The sequence below is a fragment of the Dendropsophus ebraccatus genome, chromosome 15, assembly GCF_027789765.1.
Source record: "Dendropsophus ebraccatus isolate aDenEbr1 chromosome 15, aDenEbr1.pat, whole genome shotgun sequence".
Classification (NCBI taxonomy): Eukaryota; Metazoa; Chordata; class Amphibia; order Anura; family Hylidae; genus Dendropsophus; species Dendropsophus ebraccatus.
Genome location: NC_091468.1, coordinates 53,025,192 through 53,044,298, shown reverse-complemented (window position 1 = coordinate 53,044,298; position 19,107 = coordinate 53,025,192). Strand labels below are relative to the sequence as shown.

The 19,107-nt window shown below is 43.6% G+C and overlaps 1 protein-coding gene across 3 annotated transcripts in view; it reads right to left on the bottom strand.

Annotated features, from left to right (window-relative positions):
* Nucleotides 1-19,107, bottom strand: part of MACROD2 (mono-ADP ribosylhydrolase 2) — a 1,633,627-nt gene that overhangs the window by 319,417 nt on the left and 1,295,103 nt on the right. For all 3 annotated transcript variants that reach the window (XM_069954330.1, XM_069954328.1, XM_069954329.1), the window contains one exon: nucleotides 16,539-16,612. In XM_069954330.1, the coding sequence (XP_069810431.1) occupies nucleotides 16,539-16,612 (74 nt within the window). The remainder of the gene's footprint in view (nucleotides 1-16,538; nucleotides 16,613-19,107) is intronic.

Genomic DNA, 19,107 nt, shown 5'->3' with positions numbered 1-19,107 from the left:
ACGCTGCCCCAGGTGGGGAATAGAAGCCAATATGCCTGGAGCATTCCTAATGATGAAGAGGGTGGGGAGGAGGGACGGAGGGGCCATGCAAATTTAGGGCACAGATACTCCCGTTTGACACAGGGCTTCAAGTTTAAAAGTATTTTTTTAGGACAATAACTGCATCACCTGTCGAACGGACCGCAGGACAGATATTGGATTAAAAGCAGCTATCTGAAGGTACAAGCGGTTTGGGGGGGGGGGGGGGGGGGAGGTCAGATTGTGGGTACAAAGTCGCTTTAAATATTGCACGTGAAATGCAAATGTGAGGAGAATGTAACATTTCTCAGTCGTATAAGCATCAGCCGGGGAAACTCCCAGGTTTGGCAGATAAAATGCTTGGTCAGTAGACAAACTGTGGCTCTATTGTTGGGCCGCGATACAAGTCACTAAGCCTGTCTGGTAAATTTGCCTCTAAATGCAGCCTCATTAGAAATCAGAGCTGGCACTCGGTGCATGTCCCCTTAGGTCAAGCTCCTCTCTGTCTTATTTCTTTCCTCACATGGTCATATCCTGAAAGTTAGTGTTAAGCGTATTAACTAAGAGATTCCTCGGAGACACAGCTGTGAATTAAGACAGCTTGCTGTGCTTGCCAGTTTACCATAGTGAAGAGGAGATAACAGTGAACAAATTAATCAACGGCTCGGTTATTTTTATTTTTTTCTATAGGCCAATCCTGCATTCTGCAGCAATCGCATTGCTGTGTTTTTAGCACCCTGTTGCCTTTATGGACTATGCAAAGATATAAAGTCATCCAGCAGTCAGCCGCATTTGCATAAGTCAATCACAAGGATAGTGGCAAATGTGGATTTTTCCTTTTTTTTGGTAAGTGATTTGACCTATGCAAAGACGTTTTCCTGCTATGCAAAACAGTAAATGGATATAATTGTAGAGAGGCCAATTTTGTATAGGGAAATAAGCATTTAATTGTTGTGCACACACAGGGCAATCCCGGGCACTTGGGTAAGCCCTGTGCTGATGGGGCCCATATCGCTTCGGTGTTCTAATGTTCAGTCTGCGCTCACTGTAGTTCAGGGTGAGCGCTGAATATCAGAAGACACAGGAGATGTAGCAGGACCTGCACACAGAAAGAAAAGGGTGAAGGACCTGATCACATGACCCAAAGGTCCTCAACCTTACAGTGTGGAGAGCAGCCTGACTGAGAGGAAGACTGAGCTGTAAGTGCTGTGTCAGTGTCAATAATGTGTGTTTGTGTATGTTAGATGTGTCTTAAGTGATTGTGCATAGTATGTGGATGAGGGACCCGTTGAGGCTGTCACCCAAGGGCCCGCAAAAACCTGAAGCCGGCCCTGTGTGTAATCAAGAATAATGGTTTGCTGGCAGCACATCTTTCTTTGTAAATGGAGGATGTGTTGCCAACAATGATGAAAGTAAATGATCTCCCAGCCAATGTCATGGCAATGAGGAATAGATGCTGTGCTGTAATTGGCTAGACAAGTAAGGTAAAGAAAGTGCCAATGTGTGTATTACTGGCAAACAGCCCAGCTTTTGTCTTGCATCCTGAAACAGAGAGAATGAGTAATAGCTGAGCACTATGGAGGGGGCCTATTACAGCAGTGAGAACAATAAAATGGCCCTATTATCACTCTGAAAGGTTAATCTAACCAAAGTTGTCCAAAATAATTCAAAATAACAGGTATTCTTTGACCTTTGCTTGCAAAAATGTACAATTAATTTAAGTCAAAGGGGAAAATCCTAAATAAATCTGTAGCAAGTAACATGAATTCTGCTGCGGATTTTAAATCCATACCACAGGTTACTTTCCATAGGGTGTGCGGGCCAAGAATATGATCCCAGAGACTGGCGGGGGTCCTGGAGCTGTAATCTGGCGCTGGACAGGCACAGGGGCGGGTAAGTAGTAGTGATCATTATGTCCCCCTTCCGCCCCTCCCCTCTGCTTTTTCAAAAAATCCCGGACTTCTCCTTTAAACATAGTGAATAATGCACATGGACATCCACTGTACATGACAATTATTGTTTAGTGTGTTACCCATTGGGTTCACCAATTTGTATATTAGGACACCTGTATCTGAGAAAATTCTCAAACCCATCAGGAAAAAGTATCACTCGACTGGTAGTACCACTAAGCTGATAAAGGCTATGCTTGGGCGAAATACGTCCTATATGTACCTGATGTTATTTGGTGAGTGCCCAAGTGCCCAATCTTCTCTACTACCTGTCTGGCTACTACCACCTCGAGCACCACCGACCCAAGGAAGTGGCGTCCTCTCCACCTCTACTAGAAAAAGCTTAGACATGTCAAAAGCTTTGGTCGGTCGTGTCTGAGTGCTCAGATCAGGATTAGTCAGGAGGAGCTGGGAAAAGTCATTGATGATAAATTGACAACAAACCTGCACATAAAGCATGACTAAGCATGACTTGTTTCAGATTTGTCGTCGCAGATTTGCAAAGGAAATCTGTTCTACCTTACCGAGTATATATACCATAAATGCTTCAAGTGGGAAAACCCTTTTCAGTTTTTCCTGAAATAACCCTTTAACTTTCTTAATCATCTCCTCTCTCCAGAACAGGTAATGCTTCCAAAAAAGCCCACATATTCAATCAAATCCTAAAGTAGTACCAGATGTATAAAAACTAGATCTATTACACTGAAATGACACTATATTTGAGCATCCGGAGAAGAAAATGGCACATAGCTAATAATAAAAGGAATCATAAAGAGCTCTACAGTATGCTTAGCGCTCCCGGAATCCATTCCCCCCCATATATTACCTTTAGAAAGTGAATTTATAGCACAAATTACGACATCGATGGTCAACATCTTCCCCGTCAATGAGGTTTGGGCTTAAATACATCACATCGGAGAAGACGCCGTAAAACTATCACTCAAACAAATCAGCGACATCCGGGAAACAAATCCTCGGTGCTCTACGAATTCTATTGAAATGTACCTCAGTTTAAAGCGTTCTTATCATGGACGCTGTCATTTGGTGTTTAATGGATAGACGGATTTCTCTCTTCTCAAGAACCTTCTATCAGGTTGAACTCCTGAACTATTTAGGCAATATCATTTTAGCTGCTAAATGTCAAAACCGTACATCTCCTGAATGATGTGTCAGGGTGGTAGCAGTGGGCACATGTCGTCCCCCCCTACCCCCCCCCCCCCCCCGCCCCCCTCCCCAGTTTTCCATAGAGTTTTGGTTTCAACATACAATGGTCGTCCTAGAACCAATTAATATTGTATGTTGAGGGACCACTGTAATTGAAATGCAGAAAATTGGTTCCATACCCCCAAATAATGATTTTTTTTTTTTTTATTGTGAACAGCATGTCAAACAAACATCTGAATGTGTCATATTATAAGTTACTATACAGAATAGCAACCAGCATGTGGTGTATAATGTATGGTAAGTGCATAAACCTGAAAAACAGCAGCAGTTTGTAGATACAGGATAGAGCAGCAGATCCCCATAATGCAGTAGTGTAGTACAACAGGCTAGAATAGAGAAGCAGGGCTGCTGTCAGAGGTCTGTGTGGTCACATGACAGCAATAGGGAAGGGTGTGTGTTTTCAGCATTGATCAGGAAGTGATAATCAAAGAGCTGTTCAGGAGGACAGTGACAGCAACTTTTCTATGCAGCAGTGTATATAGCTGAGTGTAAGTGCAGGCACATTATAGCAGCAGTGTGTGTATAGCCGAGTGTAAGTGCAGGCACATTATAGCAGCAGTGTGTATAGCTGAGTGTAAGTGCAGGTACATTATAGCAGGAATGGGAAAAACAAGAGCTGATACAGACTGCACTGAGCATGAAGGAATGAGCAGGACATATGTGGGCGCAGTATAGAAGCACTCACTGTCTGGGTGCGGGGAGAGAGAGGATACAACTATGAAGGGGTTACCTCCACAGTCTTGTTCCCTGATGCAAGCCCCAGCCTGAAGTGGATCTGATAAGATTTGAAAGGCTAGGGAGACTTTCTGGGTCAGAGTACAGTGCTGTAAACAACACTATGCAGACCATGCTGCTCTCCCGCACCCCCTTCCACCCAGTACAGGAAGCTCTTTAACCAAAGCAATGCTCTTAAACCAAGTTACAATTTTGAAAAACTGAGCTCTTCTTGCAAAGCGTTCTCAATCCAAGTCACTCTGAGTCAAACTGAGTTACCACTGTATATGCTCTTGGAGAGAGAGGGAAACATATGCCGTAGTCTGTAACTACTGCAAGCTTAGCAAGGAGACATTTGATTGAGGCTCGCCTTTGTGCGCAGATCACCGCGGCCTTAGAAGATAATCCGCCCAGCTTTATAAAATTGCAAGGGATCAGTAGCTTCAATCCGTACCTTATGCTAAGGATGGTTTGGGCTAAGCCACTCACTAATGACACAGTACAGAACCAGAGAAACCCAATCTGTTTCCTCTATCTCCTTGTTACAATGTCCGCTAGGTTTAGGCTCTCTGTATAGATAGATTAAAGGCTTTCTTTCCAGGGTGGGGAGCATCGCTGACCCTTTTCGAGACGAATACAAGGCCATAGAGGACAACAAACAATCTGCAGGTTGTGTGACTTCATATATGAATAGACATAATATTACAATGGGGCATAGATACAGCTTATTATAGAAATACTGTAGTAAAGATATGTTCTATTGGATTGTGAAACAGCGCTGTATATGTATAAGACAATGCTGCCCTTTACGTGACTGGATGACATCACCAGGAGATTATGCGAGTTCCTCTTCTGGATAATTGTGGGTCAGAGGAAGCGTAAGGGCTTTATTTTAGGCAATTTTGTATTTAGGCAATTATAGAGTCAAATCGGTTTATGAGATTATTCCTTATTATGGAAATGAAGGGAGTGGAGACAGCAAAATCATCAGTTTTTGGGTGAAACTAGTGACTGTGAAATATCCTGCTTCGTATATACAGCGCTATACAACGACATGACAGGTTCAGCTCTTGTGCATCTGTATAAGTAGAAAGGATGACTACATCCTATGTTCCCCAAGTGACTGCAATAGGTTGAACTTAGGGTAGGTGACGCTCAGTGCAGACACCCCCCTCCAATTTTTCTCTCCATTCAGCCTGGGCCACCTTGAAGTCTTTTCTTGGCCAAGAATCCTTTCTACAGAATTTGCCAGAGAAACATTATATATAGCACATATAGTAGTTAGGCCCATCTGTACATAGTAGTTAAGTATGCTCTGTTCCCCTATATATTAGAAAGGTTACTATATATTATAGGCCCCTCTGAGCAGTCCCCATACACTATTAGTCCCCCCCTTGCAGTCTCATAATATCAATGCTCCACAACACCGCCCACATATATTATCAGCCAACCCTTCTCTGCAGGCCACATATATTATCAATCCCCCCCCCCCCCCCCACACACACACGCATAGTATCAATCTCTTTGCAGTTCCCACTTGCTGCCTCCATATCATATCAGTCCAGTCCTCCCCTCTGCAACCCCAGTATAGTCCTCCCCTATGCAGCCCCCATATAGTATCAGATCCCCCATGCAGCCCCCATACAGTATCAGATCCCCCATGCAGCCCCCATATAGTATCATAGTATTCATTTCCCCCCCTGCGGCGACCATTTAGTAGTAGTCCCCCACCAATTGTAAAAGTTTGCTTATGTAGGAGGTGATACATAGGTAGCAACATTATATAATACCTACAGGAAAATGATATCTCAACAGGAGATTCATAGCAAACACTCAGCTTTCCCAGATTCCTGAACAGCAAATCTGATCATGTATGCAGTGATATATCTTTTACTTAATGTATAACCAGGGCAGTGTGCTGAGAGTAAGGGCTATAATTGTCATGTTGACAGTCACGTAGCTTTTCTGGAATCCTGAGCAGCAAATTTGCTAATTTTTGCAGTGATTCATTATCTACTACTATATTACTGTTCAACAAGAAAGATGAGCTGGGAGTTTCAAAGCAGCCAACAGTGATACAGTCTACTTATATATTACTGTGTAAATATGCTGTTTAGGTCCCTAAGTGTGGGGAATGACAAAGCCATGAAAGCTTTAAAACTGGCATAGTAGTAATTTGCTCATGTAGGAACTGATACATTTTCCTCCATCTACTCTACTATCAGCCCCTCCAGGCCCCACCCCCTCTCAGCCCCCATTTTATCAGCACCCAACACTTTCCTGCAGCCCCCCCGTGCTAAACAAACAACAACAAAAAACCCACTCAAACTTACTAGTTTTGCTGTCATAGCCAATGGCTTTTCGGCCTGTAAATCAGAGCGCATTATTTAACTATGAGCATGTCATCAGATGTCATCTCATGCTTATAGTTAAAGGATGTTGCGCCCCAGCAGTGGGATGAACACCTTCTTACTCAATCCCCCCCCCTTCCAAACCTCCGAGTGGCCATTACTTGAGTTAAGCCTTTTTTAATACATGCGTGCTTGACTTGAGAGTCATGAACCCCATTAGACTCAATGGGAGATCCAAGCATGTAATCAGACGCCCCTTGCTTGGCATTTTTTTTCTCTAGTCTTTATATATTTAGTCCCTTGAAGGGATGTGTAGGCGAAATATACCAAAATTAAGATATTAAAATATGTAATATATATATATATATATATATATATATATATATCAAAACTATACCAAAAATTAAGATGAGAATAGATAAGATTCCCCCTGCGACAAAGAAGTTTCTTACCATATCACCTCTCTGCTCCCCCCAGCCTGTCCGCTCTGCTCCCTGTTCGCTCCCGCTGCCTCTCTGCTCCCCGTTCCGCTCGTTTACTCTGCTATGCACCTCCTGTTCCCCCAGCCTGTACGCTCTTCTCCCCATCCACCCCTGCCGCCATATACCTGCCGGTGAGGTAAGCCGCTCTGCTCCCCCATCCGCCCCGCCGCCATTTGCCTGCCGGGGAGGTGTGCCGCTCTGCTCCCCCATCTGCCTCCGTGCCTGATGCCAGTTGCCATCCGCCTCCGCCACCATATGCCTGCTGGGGAGGTGTGCTGCTTTGCTCCCCCATCCGCCCCACCGCCATATGCCTGCCTGGGAGGTGTGCCACTCTGCTCTCCTGTCCGCCTCCGCGCCTTCCGGGGGTTCCCGTCTGCCTCCGCCCCCGCCATATGCCTGCTGGGTAGGCATGCCTCTTTGCTCCCCCATCCACCCCCGCCGCCATATGCCTGCCGGGGAGATGTGCCTCTCTGCTCCCTCATCCGCCCCGCCGCCATATGCCTGCCGGGGAGGTGTGCTGCTATGCTCCCCCATCTGCCTCTGTGCCTGACGCCAGTTGCCATCCACCCCCGACACCATATGCCTTCTGGGGAGGCGTGCCGCTTTGCTCCCCCATCCGCCCTACCGCCATACGCTCTTCTCCCCATCCACCCCCGCCGCCATATGCCTGCCGGGGAGGTGTGCCGCTCTACTCCCCCATCCGCCCCGCCGTCATATGCCTGCCGGGGAGGTGTGCCGCTCTGCTCCCCCATCTGCCTCTGTGCCTGACGCCAGTTGCCATCCGCCCCCACCACCATATGCCTGCTGGGGAGGCGTGCCGCTCTGCTCCCCCATCCACCATATGCCTGCCGAGGAGGTGTGGCGCTCTGCTCCCCCGTCCGCCTCCGCCACCAAACATAGAGCCGGGCAACTCCTCGATCGTTCATTACATCATTTCCCTGAAAGGGGTCAGTTATTTGATAAATTCCCTAGGGAAATGATTTGATCAAATCCCTGATTCACTGATCATTTCACTGCAACATATGCATTGCTGCCTGCATACACAGGGACCTGCTATGCCCATGATGTAGTGTAGCAACGCTGCACAAAAGCTACTACATCTGTATTCCTTCTTAGCAACAGAAGTAGGTCCCTTACATCCATACTCATTGCCTTACAAGAGAGATGAATCGGGATCTAAAATGCATCAGCCAGTTGGTGTTTCTCCTTATATAATATGCATTTTTGTGGCTATTATTGCCATATTGCTGTTAATGATGAAGTACAAGAAAATAATGAAGCTTTCCAGTCTGGATGGCCCGGTCGTCACTGTTGTGCTCTAAAAATACTAATTCAGCTTTGCTACATCTGTTGTTATGATTATGCAGATAGAATACATGGAGAACTGCAGGCGGTAAATCTTCCATACAATACTAAGAGGAGTCGTAAAATTCACTACCATCAGGTAACGTACCGAATAGCAGGAGCGGATAACATGACTGGCAAATTGCACCAAATTTATTATACCACATGTACCGTTTTGATCAATTTTATGCAATTTGCACCATTTTATAGCTTTAAAAAGTGATGCGTTTTATGACACTATTGGAAAATCAAGCATTATATTGCTGTGTGCAAAATCCAGCTGGTATGTGTTACCTGTAAATGGATAGGATAATATTAAAGGTACATGTACTGATGACCTAATCTCAGGATAGGTCATTAAAGGGGTACAATGGTAATTAAAAAAAAATAAAAAATCAACTGGTGTAAGAAAATTATATCGTTTTGTAAATTACTTCTATTAAAAAAATCTCCAGTCTTCCAGTACTTATAATCTGCTGTATGTCCTACAGGAAGTGGTGTATTTGTTCCAGCCTGACATAGTGCTCTCTGCTGCCACCAGCAGAGAGCACTGCTGGCCATTAGAACTTGTATGGGTGGTTAAGAAGAGGTTAAAGTGATAGCAACGGAATTATTTACAAAATAGGGAGGATAATGGTTACTGCTATTTTTTTACAACAAACAAAACCCTGCCCAAAAATCTGAATTTTTGCTTTGTCTCTTGCACCCATTCCTTTTATATAAATAATTTTATGTTTAAAGATAAAGCTTGCAGTAAGATCCAAAGTTTCCCCTTTCGGTAAGTAAAACGGAGAACAGGAGAACGTTCAACAGATTTAACAGGGCAAAATCTCCAAAAAAGACGAGTCTAACAGCTGCCAGTAATTGTAATCAGCGTGGCTTGAAAGCGCTGCGAAAACCATTTTCAGGTTAGCAGTGATGAATAATACAATCTGGGTCGTATGATCAATGAATTCCAATTGGCTCCTGCTGCTGAGAATAGTCCTCACATCAGCAAATCTCCAATCATCTGAAACAAAAACACGTTTACTCTCAATATCCCGGCTTTCCCGGGCGCCTTACTGTATGTTTGACCTATTCTTACATACAGTATGTGTGTATGGGAGGAGTGTTAACCGCATTGTGTCAACCATGAAATTTAATGTTCCCCGACTCTACAGGGAAAAATCTAGAAATGAGCGCCAGACTGGGTGTGCACTGATTTTGTGATGAGTTTTTTGTTTTATTTTTCAATACATTTTACGTATATCTGTTCATGCTGCCGATCAATGACCTAATGGTGGACAGCTACTGTAGCTCAGCATTTGTCTTTGGCTGGGTTCACACATAAAGCCTACTTGTCATTAGGTTTAGTCATCTGATCAGCATGCAGTCACTCGTTTCCAGCCAATCTGGTAATTAATGGAGATGAGCGAACCGGGTTCGGGTTGGAGTCCATCCGAACCCGAACGTTCGGCATTTGATTAGCTGGGGCTGCTGAACTTGGATAAAGCTCTAAAGTTGTCTGGAAAACATGGATACAGCCAATGACTATATCCATGATTTCCACATAGCCTTAGGGCTTTATCCAACTTCAGCAGCCACCGCTAATCCAATGCCGAAAGTTCGGGTTCGGATGGACTCGAGCATGCTCCAGGTTCGCTCATCTCTAGTAATTAAGCATATGACCATGGCGGGCCAATTCCGTGCATAAGCCCTATTGAATCAGAATAGGGCTTGTGAACTGAAACCCACCAGGCGCGGTTGTTTCCATAGCTACCCAAAGTTCCAGCAGCAGAACGGCTGTATGCTGATTGGGTGTGTAAACCTAATGACAGGTACCCCTTTAAGCAGTTCTTTTGCAAAGGAACAGGGGTAAAGCAGTTGCCCGTAGCAACCAAAGTTTTATAAATCTCCACCCAAGTGTACACTGTGGTAAGGCAGACAGAATATAGTCACTAACAGGTGGTCTAATGGTGCGTTTTTATCAGAGACTTTGGACACAGTATGGAGAAAGGGGGAGAGTTATCGAATCTTATGCAAAGAAACAGTGGAGCTGTTACCATAATAACCAGATTGCTTCTTCTTAAAACTGATAAAAAACAAAAACCTTCGGCCAGCGTGCAGATGATTTTTAACTCATCTTTGTACATTGGAACAACTTTTTCCTGGTTCTCGGACTTATATGCATGTCATATAGCACTTTCCTGATGTCAACTCAGCCCCAGACTCTGTATTATTTATAACAGAGAGTACATTTTCCCTTGGCCACTAATTTTCTTACTGGACCACACACACATCATGACCTGGGTCCTGCTCAGACCAGGATGTGGCTGGGGACTGGACTGGAGTGGTGGTACGCGGGAGGTAAGAACCTGTTATTTCTTTTATCCTCCCTCACCCCAGCACTAAGAAAATCTATTTGCCTGCATTTCTCCTTTAAAGGAAACCAAGCTGAGTTATAATACCACACACAACCTGAGGACAGCGGTGGTGCTGTTTCTGAAAGAAAGCAGCTACATTTTTTTAATCCTGGATAACCCCTTTAAAATCAATCCTAAAGTAAATTGGATTGTTTAGTCTATTAATCACAGATTGCCTTATTCTGGAATACAAAATACAGTACATGCAGTGTAGATCACTTTCCTGATGTGAATAGGGCCCTTGAAGTTAACCAGTCTTTTCCTATGGTCACAGAACTGCTTATCGGCTCCTACCGGTCTTACAATAAACCTAAGGGTTGTATGTTATCCTTGGTATAATAGGATATTCTTATTCAGACAGTACAATACCCTATAATGTAGGTATATATATAAAAGCATTGGCCTCGGAGTACAGAGATATTCTGCATTTATATACAGCGCTCCAGGTGTAGACATGCATGGAGAGCACTAATAGAGTAATCCAACAAGTGAACCAGAATGTATTATACTGTATACTCCCATATATATACAGCGGGAAGACAGGAAGAACGCGGCTCGGCGTGAAGAAGTGCTCGGCTTCTCCTCACAGGGAACTAAGGACGCTAATGAAAATAAAACATTGCTTTCCCAGAAGCCTTGGGTGGTTTTAGCAGTTTGGTTCCTCGGTGCGTCTCTTTATCTTGCATGCAGTATAATAGCAGCCAGACATCACACCGGTACAGCGCTGTCCCTATGGTCGCCTTCTTATCTGCTCTGTAAAATGACTTGTCTGTTGGGATGATGGTTGGAGTGGGGCTCAAGGGACCATATAAAAATCACTCAGACACTACTGGAATACGGAAGCCGGAGCAAAGTAATTATTGCCATTTTGCAAATGTCGTAAGACACCTTCTTCCCCATGAATTACAAGATAAAAGCCGGCCTGCTGCTGCTTTTATAAAAGGTTGTATCATCGGTGTAATTAGGCTCTCAAATAGAAGGGGTGATTGTGTTTGCTATTCTGTATGGCGAGAGAGAGACCCGCGCAAGATCACAGCAGTCAATGGGCTCTGATGCTTTTCTCCTTTATTTTCCACTGAGGTTTGGCAGACCTCCTGTGACACCCCGTCCATTTACTCCTTCCGTATCATAGTTATTTTCTTGTTAACTACTCATCTGCGACTGGCCCTGACTAGTACATAGACACCCAGCATATTCCAAGATGCCAATGTTTAGAATAGATTTCTATATGATAGATAGATAGATAGATAGATAGATAGATAGATAGATAGATAGATAGATAGATAGATAGATAGATAGATAGACAGACAGACAGACTAGTAAAATTAGTAGTACCAGGGGCAAGAGAATTGTAACACAATAGACTATGGGGTGGAGGAAGGGCGAATTCTTTGTAAGTCCCCCTTAGGGCCCTATTCCACGGGGCGATTATCGTTCGCATAATCGTTAACGATAAATGATCTCAAACGACCGCTATTGCGAAAGACCTGAAATCGTTCACCCATTTACACGGAACGATAATCGTTACTTATGATCGTTCTTGCGGTCATCTTGTCGTCGCTATTGCGTTTGTCACTACTGCGAACGACTGAACGGCGTCTTATTCAATGCGAATGATTTGCGAACGAGCAACGTTAAAAATAGGTCCAGGTCTTATTAAGCGATCAACGACTTCTTGTTCGGTCGTTAATCGTTAACTGCTATTAAACCGAACGATTATCGCTAAGATTTGAACGTCTTAACGATAATCTGAACAATAATCGTTCCGTGGAATAGGGCCCTAAGTCTTGTCCCCTTTCACCTGCACTAGCTGTCCAAACGTATACATTTTTGTCCTAGTTGTCCAGTAAATTGGTTCCAATAAGAACTCAACCTGGCTCAGTTATTTAAGGAGACTGAATTTAAAAGTTTGGTTTGCATCTAAGACAAAAATAAGAAAAAGTGACAAAAAAAAAAAAAAAGTAGAAGAAAAATTCGTAATAAGCGGCTGAAACATTGAGGTACCTATGGGTGAATAAATTTGTTTAATATCTAAAAGGAGCCACAGCAGTAACTTAAACAAGCCACAGTCTTTACTCAGCACAAATAAATTCTTCTACAAATGGCGGCACAGTCTCTTAAATAATATAATAGGTGATGGCTGGAGCAATGATAACTGGTAGAGATGAGGTGTACTGGAGTAACTGGAGCTTGTAGTGTTTGCTCTAGCCTGTGTGCTTTTAACCAACCTCTTGACTTTCTCCCAGTAGGTGGTGGTGAAGTCCCAGTGAAATAGCGGCTTTGTCTGCATATAAAGTAGTAACTGCACAGTGAGACATTACACTAAGTGCATCTGGTTATGGCGTGTCTTGGGACTGGAGGGGATAGGTGTAAGTCCCAATCATCCTGCATTTGATGACCAAGATGTCACTGCAACGGCTCGGAGATTTTGCAACTATTGGACAACACATCCAGGTTTTTTCATCCGCATGTGATGATTGGGGCTTAAACCCGTCCCCTCCTGTCTCAGAAAGTAAACTTTCAAGATGTGGAGAGACAGAAAGTTAGCAGGCGTGAGCCGTTTTTTTGCTCCCCGCACAACTCCTTTAAGAACTTTATAAAAACAGCAATAGAAAGTATATATTTTGCGCCGCTATGAAAATAGGAAAAAATCATGCAATTAGATGAGACACATATAGTTCTAACGGTGGAAAAGTATACCAGCTGTAAAATATTATTAGCATATAGGTATATACCTATATGTAGAATTAATAGTGATGAATCATACATGTATGGAGTTATATCCATTGATCCACACAGTATATGTCAATGGTTCATCGGCCCAGGAGCCAACAGCAGTAACAAATCCAGCGTTCTTAGTGACTGATCATATCTGGCAGTGCCAATAGACACGTACATATACCGAAAGGGGCCTTTACCAATGTAGCCATCTTCAAACAGGCAAAATACAGGTGATGGATTAAAGAAAATGTACCTTCAGGTACATTGCTTTGGATTTTTTACATTAATAGATCGACCCCGATGAAGGGATGCTGGTGGTGCGTTCCTTTTTTTTGAACAGCTACCCAGTTCCTGCACATGACGCCGGTCTATTCCCAAGCACTGGCCTACCCCGGAGCACTGGGGGCAATCCAGTGGGTCCCCAGTGTGACCATATCCCATACCCTCTGTGACGCTGCTCCATTAGAATCAATGGAGCCATGTCACAGAGGATAGGGAGTTTCATCACACTGGGGGTTCGCGGGTCTTCCCTGAGTGTTCCAGGATGGGCCAGTGCTCGTGAATAAATCGGCACCATGCGCTGGAATATGGCGGGAGTTCAAAATAAGGGCCGCGCCACTGGCATTCTAAGGGCGACGCTTATCTATTAATGTAAGAAACCCAAGGAGTCGTACCGGATGGTAAATTCACTTTAAAGTTTAGCTAAACTTGAGTGGCAATAATGTGAAATGTTGTACAGTAAGTACAGCAATAGCTACTGGAGACTGAGAATCAATTCTAAGCAGGAACAGAATAGTGATAGCATAGACAGCCATCTGTTACATCTATTTGTTTTCACACCAAAAGACATATTTATTATTGCAAAAACTGATGTAGGATTTTTTTTAACGGGGAGCGGGCGGGCATTGCATTGTGCTGCTGCTCGCAATAGAGACGAGGAAGATTGTCCTCCTCCACAAGGAAACATTGCTAATCTGCAAACTACACTCTAACTTGTTATATAAGGGGTTAATGATAGCATAACTTGGGGTTTAGAGACTCTTAGCAGTTAATGTCTATTATCTTTGGTGGTTTGGGGTAGTTATATCGTCTGTGCATGGTGGTCTAGGATGGTGGTGGGTAATAAAATCAGTCTACGTATGGATTTCAGAGGACTCCATTAAAGCGTCAGGTTTTATGGGACACCGGACTTGTTGCTTTCTGTTCCCGATAAAATAATTTAAGGGATGTTACATAAAGCCAGAGCGTTCGGCTATTAAACAGTCGTTGCTTTGTGTCATGTCTGTGATTTGTGGATTTGCTATGAAGTAAAAAAATCTGTGTGACCAACCGCCCTGTGAGTATGAGGACTCCATAGTTATAATCATGGAGAGCGGTATAATAGATGGGAGAGGCTAAGAATCTGCAGTCAATCATGATAGAGACGACTTTCTCAAAGTAATCAGCGGATTCGGTTACAGAGTGCAGGACAAGGATACGTCACGCTCAATAGAGAACAAACAGATGTTGTATAATAAGACTGTATAAAAATTCACCAAAGTCCACAAAAAGTTAAAGAATAAAAAAAAACTTGAATGGACTTTGTGTGTTTGTGAAATCAAAGGTGTATAAGAAAAGGATGTACAATGTCTCAATATATATTATACAAAATTACATTTACTTTGCTGTTACTCTATTACGCTGCAGATATTTTTTTTGTGCAAATTCACAGAAGCAAGAATTGTATTACACTTTAGCGGCAAAAGTACTATGTATTAGAGTGTCACTGTCATTTTTTTTTTTGCAGAAATCAATAGTACAGACGATTTTAAGAAACTTTGAATTGGGTTTATTAGGCGAAAAAAGCATTTTTATCATGAAAAAGCTGTTTGAAGCTCTCCCCCCTGTCTTTATGGTTCTCCTATGGAGAGGGGAGGGGTTGAGGGAGATGAGGCACCAAAATGGGACAACAAAGAGTTAATTTACAGCTACATCACCAGGCTATCTCCTCTGAAGTCAGCACTGACCTCTCTGACCTCTGAATACCGGCTTCCATACAGCTCCCACTGTGTAATCCTTTGTTCTCTACTCTCTGCCTCCGACTAATCTACCTCCTCCCTCCTCGCCTCTCCATAGGTTACACAGGGCTCGACTGATGTAAAAGAGTCGATAATTCGTGATAATGAGCAGTGAAAGAGGGAAAGGAGGGAGGGGGGGACCTGGGAAAGTCTTTTTGAATGCAGATAATGGCATATTTGCCTAATAAACCCAATTACAAAGTTTCTTAAAATCGCCTGGACTATTGATTTCCGCAAAAAATAAAAATATGACAGTATTCAAACTATGCACAGTATATTGAAAAAAAAAAAAAAGCTAGGGTGTTTTCCAGGCAAAGTGGACTGACTAGTTACAGGTTGCCACCAATTCACTGTGTGACGCGGGTGCTGCTGATTAGCGCTGATTAGCCTTGGTGTTTTTCCCCTGCCAATCAGTGACTGGTGATATAAACCGGTAGATAGCTCATCATTCTATTTTGGTCAGAAAACCTCACCTCTTCTATGTTTGAAAAACCAGAGGCATTACACGAGATGTATGTTGCAATAAGAAATATAACAAAGAGGAAATAGGAATCAAGATAGCAGACATCCCATGTAAACCATATCAACTAATGTAGGTACACACAAGGCATACTCTAATTCTTCCACATTTTTCTTTAAAGTGATTATCCAAAAAATACTTTCTATGGTTAAACATGGTCATACCAGGGTAAAAACTATTGTACTTACCTCTCCTGCTCCACACTGCTATCGTTCCCATGAGACTAGATTCTACTGTACAGAGCTTACTGTCTTTGCCTAAAGGCAAGGTAGTGCCTGTTTAACCAACCATTGGCTAATGTGGGATACTGCTAGAGCAACTGACTGGCTGAATAGGTAATTCCTTGTGTTGAGATGAGAATCAGGAACTGCTGTGCAGAAGGACTGGGCTCCATGGGAAGAGCAGAGGCAGGAAAGGTGAGTATACATTTACGATATTAGTGTTTTTACCTAAAAATTTTTAGTGCACATCTGTTCATAGCAGGAAAATAAAGTTTTTCATGGTTCATTCACAGGCCTGAACGTTTTAATAATTTTGCTGATTAGACTTTCCCAAAAAGTAGTAACATTATATAAAACCAGTTACTAAATTAACAGTTCACAATATACACAGAAAAAAAAGACAGGGTAATTTTGTTAATTTTGGCAGCAAAAAAAGTAATACTAATAAAAAAATGTATATATATATATATATATATATATATATATATATATATATATATATATATATTGTACATGATGAAAAGATGTGGCCTACCTCTTCTCGATTCTTCTTTAACCATTCTTTGGCGGTGGTCAGGGCTATGATAGCTGCTGGCTCATTTGGAAATCCTAAGAATATAAAAAGATGAAAAAAGAAAAATAAAACAAGTAAATATTGGAATTTATTGGGATTTTCTTTTCAGGTTACACGATCTGAGCGTTCTGCATAAGAAAGCATGTATAATTTGATTGTTAAAATACATCTTTTTCTCCCAGCCTTGGACGTTTGTCCTACTTTAGTCTTTGCTGTAAATACTCCTTGAAGGATTTAAAGTTGAATGCATGAAAGCCAATTTTCCATCATTTATTTATTTAGGTCACCTATGTGAGCTGCAAGAAAGGGAGTGGCAGAACCAGCAGCAGATGTTACAGTAGGGGACGTCCATATTTCATGCTAGAAATTGCTAAAACATTTATGTCTACATTAATTACACTGAAATTATACCCTGCAATTCTTCAAACTGTCGCCATTGTTCTTGTCTGGATTGGCTACGAGAAATAACCTTGCGATGATTCTGGCATGACTCGTATAGAGGAACCATTTGATGATTTATCGTAAACCAACATATACAGTACATGAAAAGATCCCAGATACACTACTGAATAACCTTGGATCCTAATGGTATGGGCGGTGTACCCTTCCAGGAAGTAGTTCATGTTCATGGGATCCAGGGCCATTTCTAGGGCCGGGCGAGCGGGGCCACCGCACGGGGCGCCGACATAAAGGGGTCGGCCCAATGCATCTGGCCCTTGCACTCACGTCATAATCAGCGCCCCTCCCCCTCCTCGGGCGGACGGACTCCACGGAGCTGTGAGCACCACCCTCACTCCACACCGCCAGACCCAGTCCCCCAGTGGCTGTTTGGGAACAGCACGCTGGGGCAGAGACCAAGGCACTTCCTGTGCAGGCGGCCTCTGTATGACAGGCTGGCTGCACAGGAAGTAAGAAGAGGACGGAGGGACCAAAAGAGGAGCTGTGGAGAGCAGGGTGACAGGTAAGTAGATGATTATTTGTTTTATTGCTTACACTATGGGGGCTAGTGAAGAAGAGGAGGGGGGGTACAGCACTGCACAGAGGGGGCCTACATCCTGATGGGGGAACACACGACCTCTACTCCTAGCTGCCAATAAGCCCCGGTATGTCCCAGTAAGCCCCAACCCTGTTGCCGACCTCCAGTGCCAGAGTTCACAGGCCTCCCAGTATCCTGTATGTCAGTGTAGAGGAGGTCACCCTGCTTTCCCAGCATCCTGTATGTCAAAATAATTGAGGTCACACAGCTTTCCCAGCATCCTGTATGTAATGGAGGTGATACAGTTCTTTCAGCATCTTGTATGTCAGTATAATGGAAGTCACAGAGTTCTTCCAGCATCCTGTATGTCAGTGTAATAGAGGTCACACAGCTCTCCCAGCATCCTGAATGTCAGTGTAATGGAAGTCACCCAGCTCTCCCGGCATCCTGTATGTCAGTATAATGGAGGTTACCCAGCTTTCCCTGCATCTTGTACTTAGTAATATGGGGGAAGGGGTGTACTGCACATGGGCCTGTACTAAATAGTGGAGGAAGGACTGTACTGCACATAGGTGGGCAATACAACAGAGATGCCTACACTCCACACAGGGGGCTATTATACACAAAGGCTGCATATAGGGGGCTACACTACAGGAGACATTATTACTATATGGAGGGCACAACAAGAATTACTTCAGTTTGGGACCTTATGGGTGGGGAAAAAGGGAAGGAAGTTTCTAGAAATGTGCGGAGCCTGAGATGTTTGTCTGGCAGGTTCTGAAGAGATGAATTGTAGCTGCAAGAAATTATCATGGTGGTCCGGGCCAGATGGAGAGGAAAAGGAAAGTGACGCCTCATATCAAAGAAGACGTCACCTGTGAGTTACTGAATGATGTTTTTGTATTCAGTAGAACATTATTTAGTAGGGGCACTGCACCGCTAATTGCTATAACATACACACTGATTCCTCCTAGTTACCGAATCCTTTGGCGACTTTAACCCCTAGATGACCCTGGGCGTAGCTGTACATCCTGGGCCGCTTGGGGGAGTTCAGAGCGGGGCCGCGTCGCGGTCCCGGGGTCGCATGTAGCCCGAGCTATTAGTGGGCACGGTCCGATCAAAGTTGAGAGCTGCATCTGATTACTATATACACCCTCATCCCTGGTGTCTAGTCGGGGGGTCTCCCCCTGCAACGTTGTCACGGAGGAGCGATCCCTGTGTCCTATACCTGCCGGGGTCTGCGCTGTAGTGGCGCTAATCCCAGCTCAGCACTTGATTGCTTTTGGGCTGCAGCATCCGAAAGCAATCGAGTGCGATCTCATTGATCTATGCAGTATAATTATACTGCATAGATCTCAATGAGAGATCAGTGTACTTATACTAGAAGTCCCCCAGGGGGAATAACCCTAACCCCAGGGGGGCTTCTATTATAAAATTAATAAATTTATAAATAAAAATAAATAAACATTTGTTATCGCCACGTGCGTAATCGCCCAAAATATAAATTTTTCATATTCCTGATCTCGCATGGTAAACGGCGTAAGTGCAAAAAAA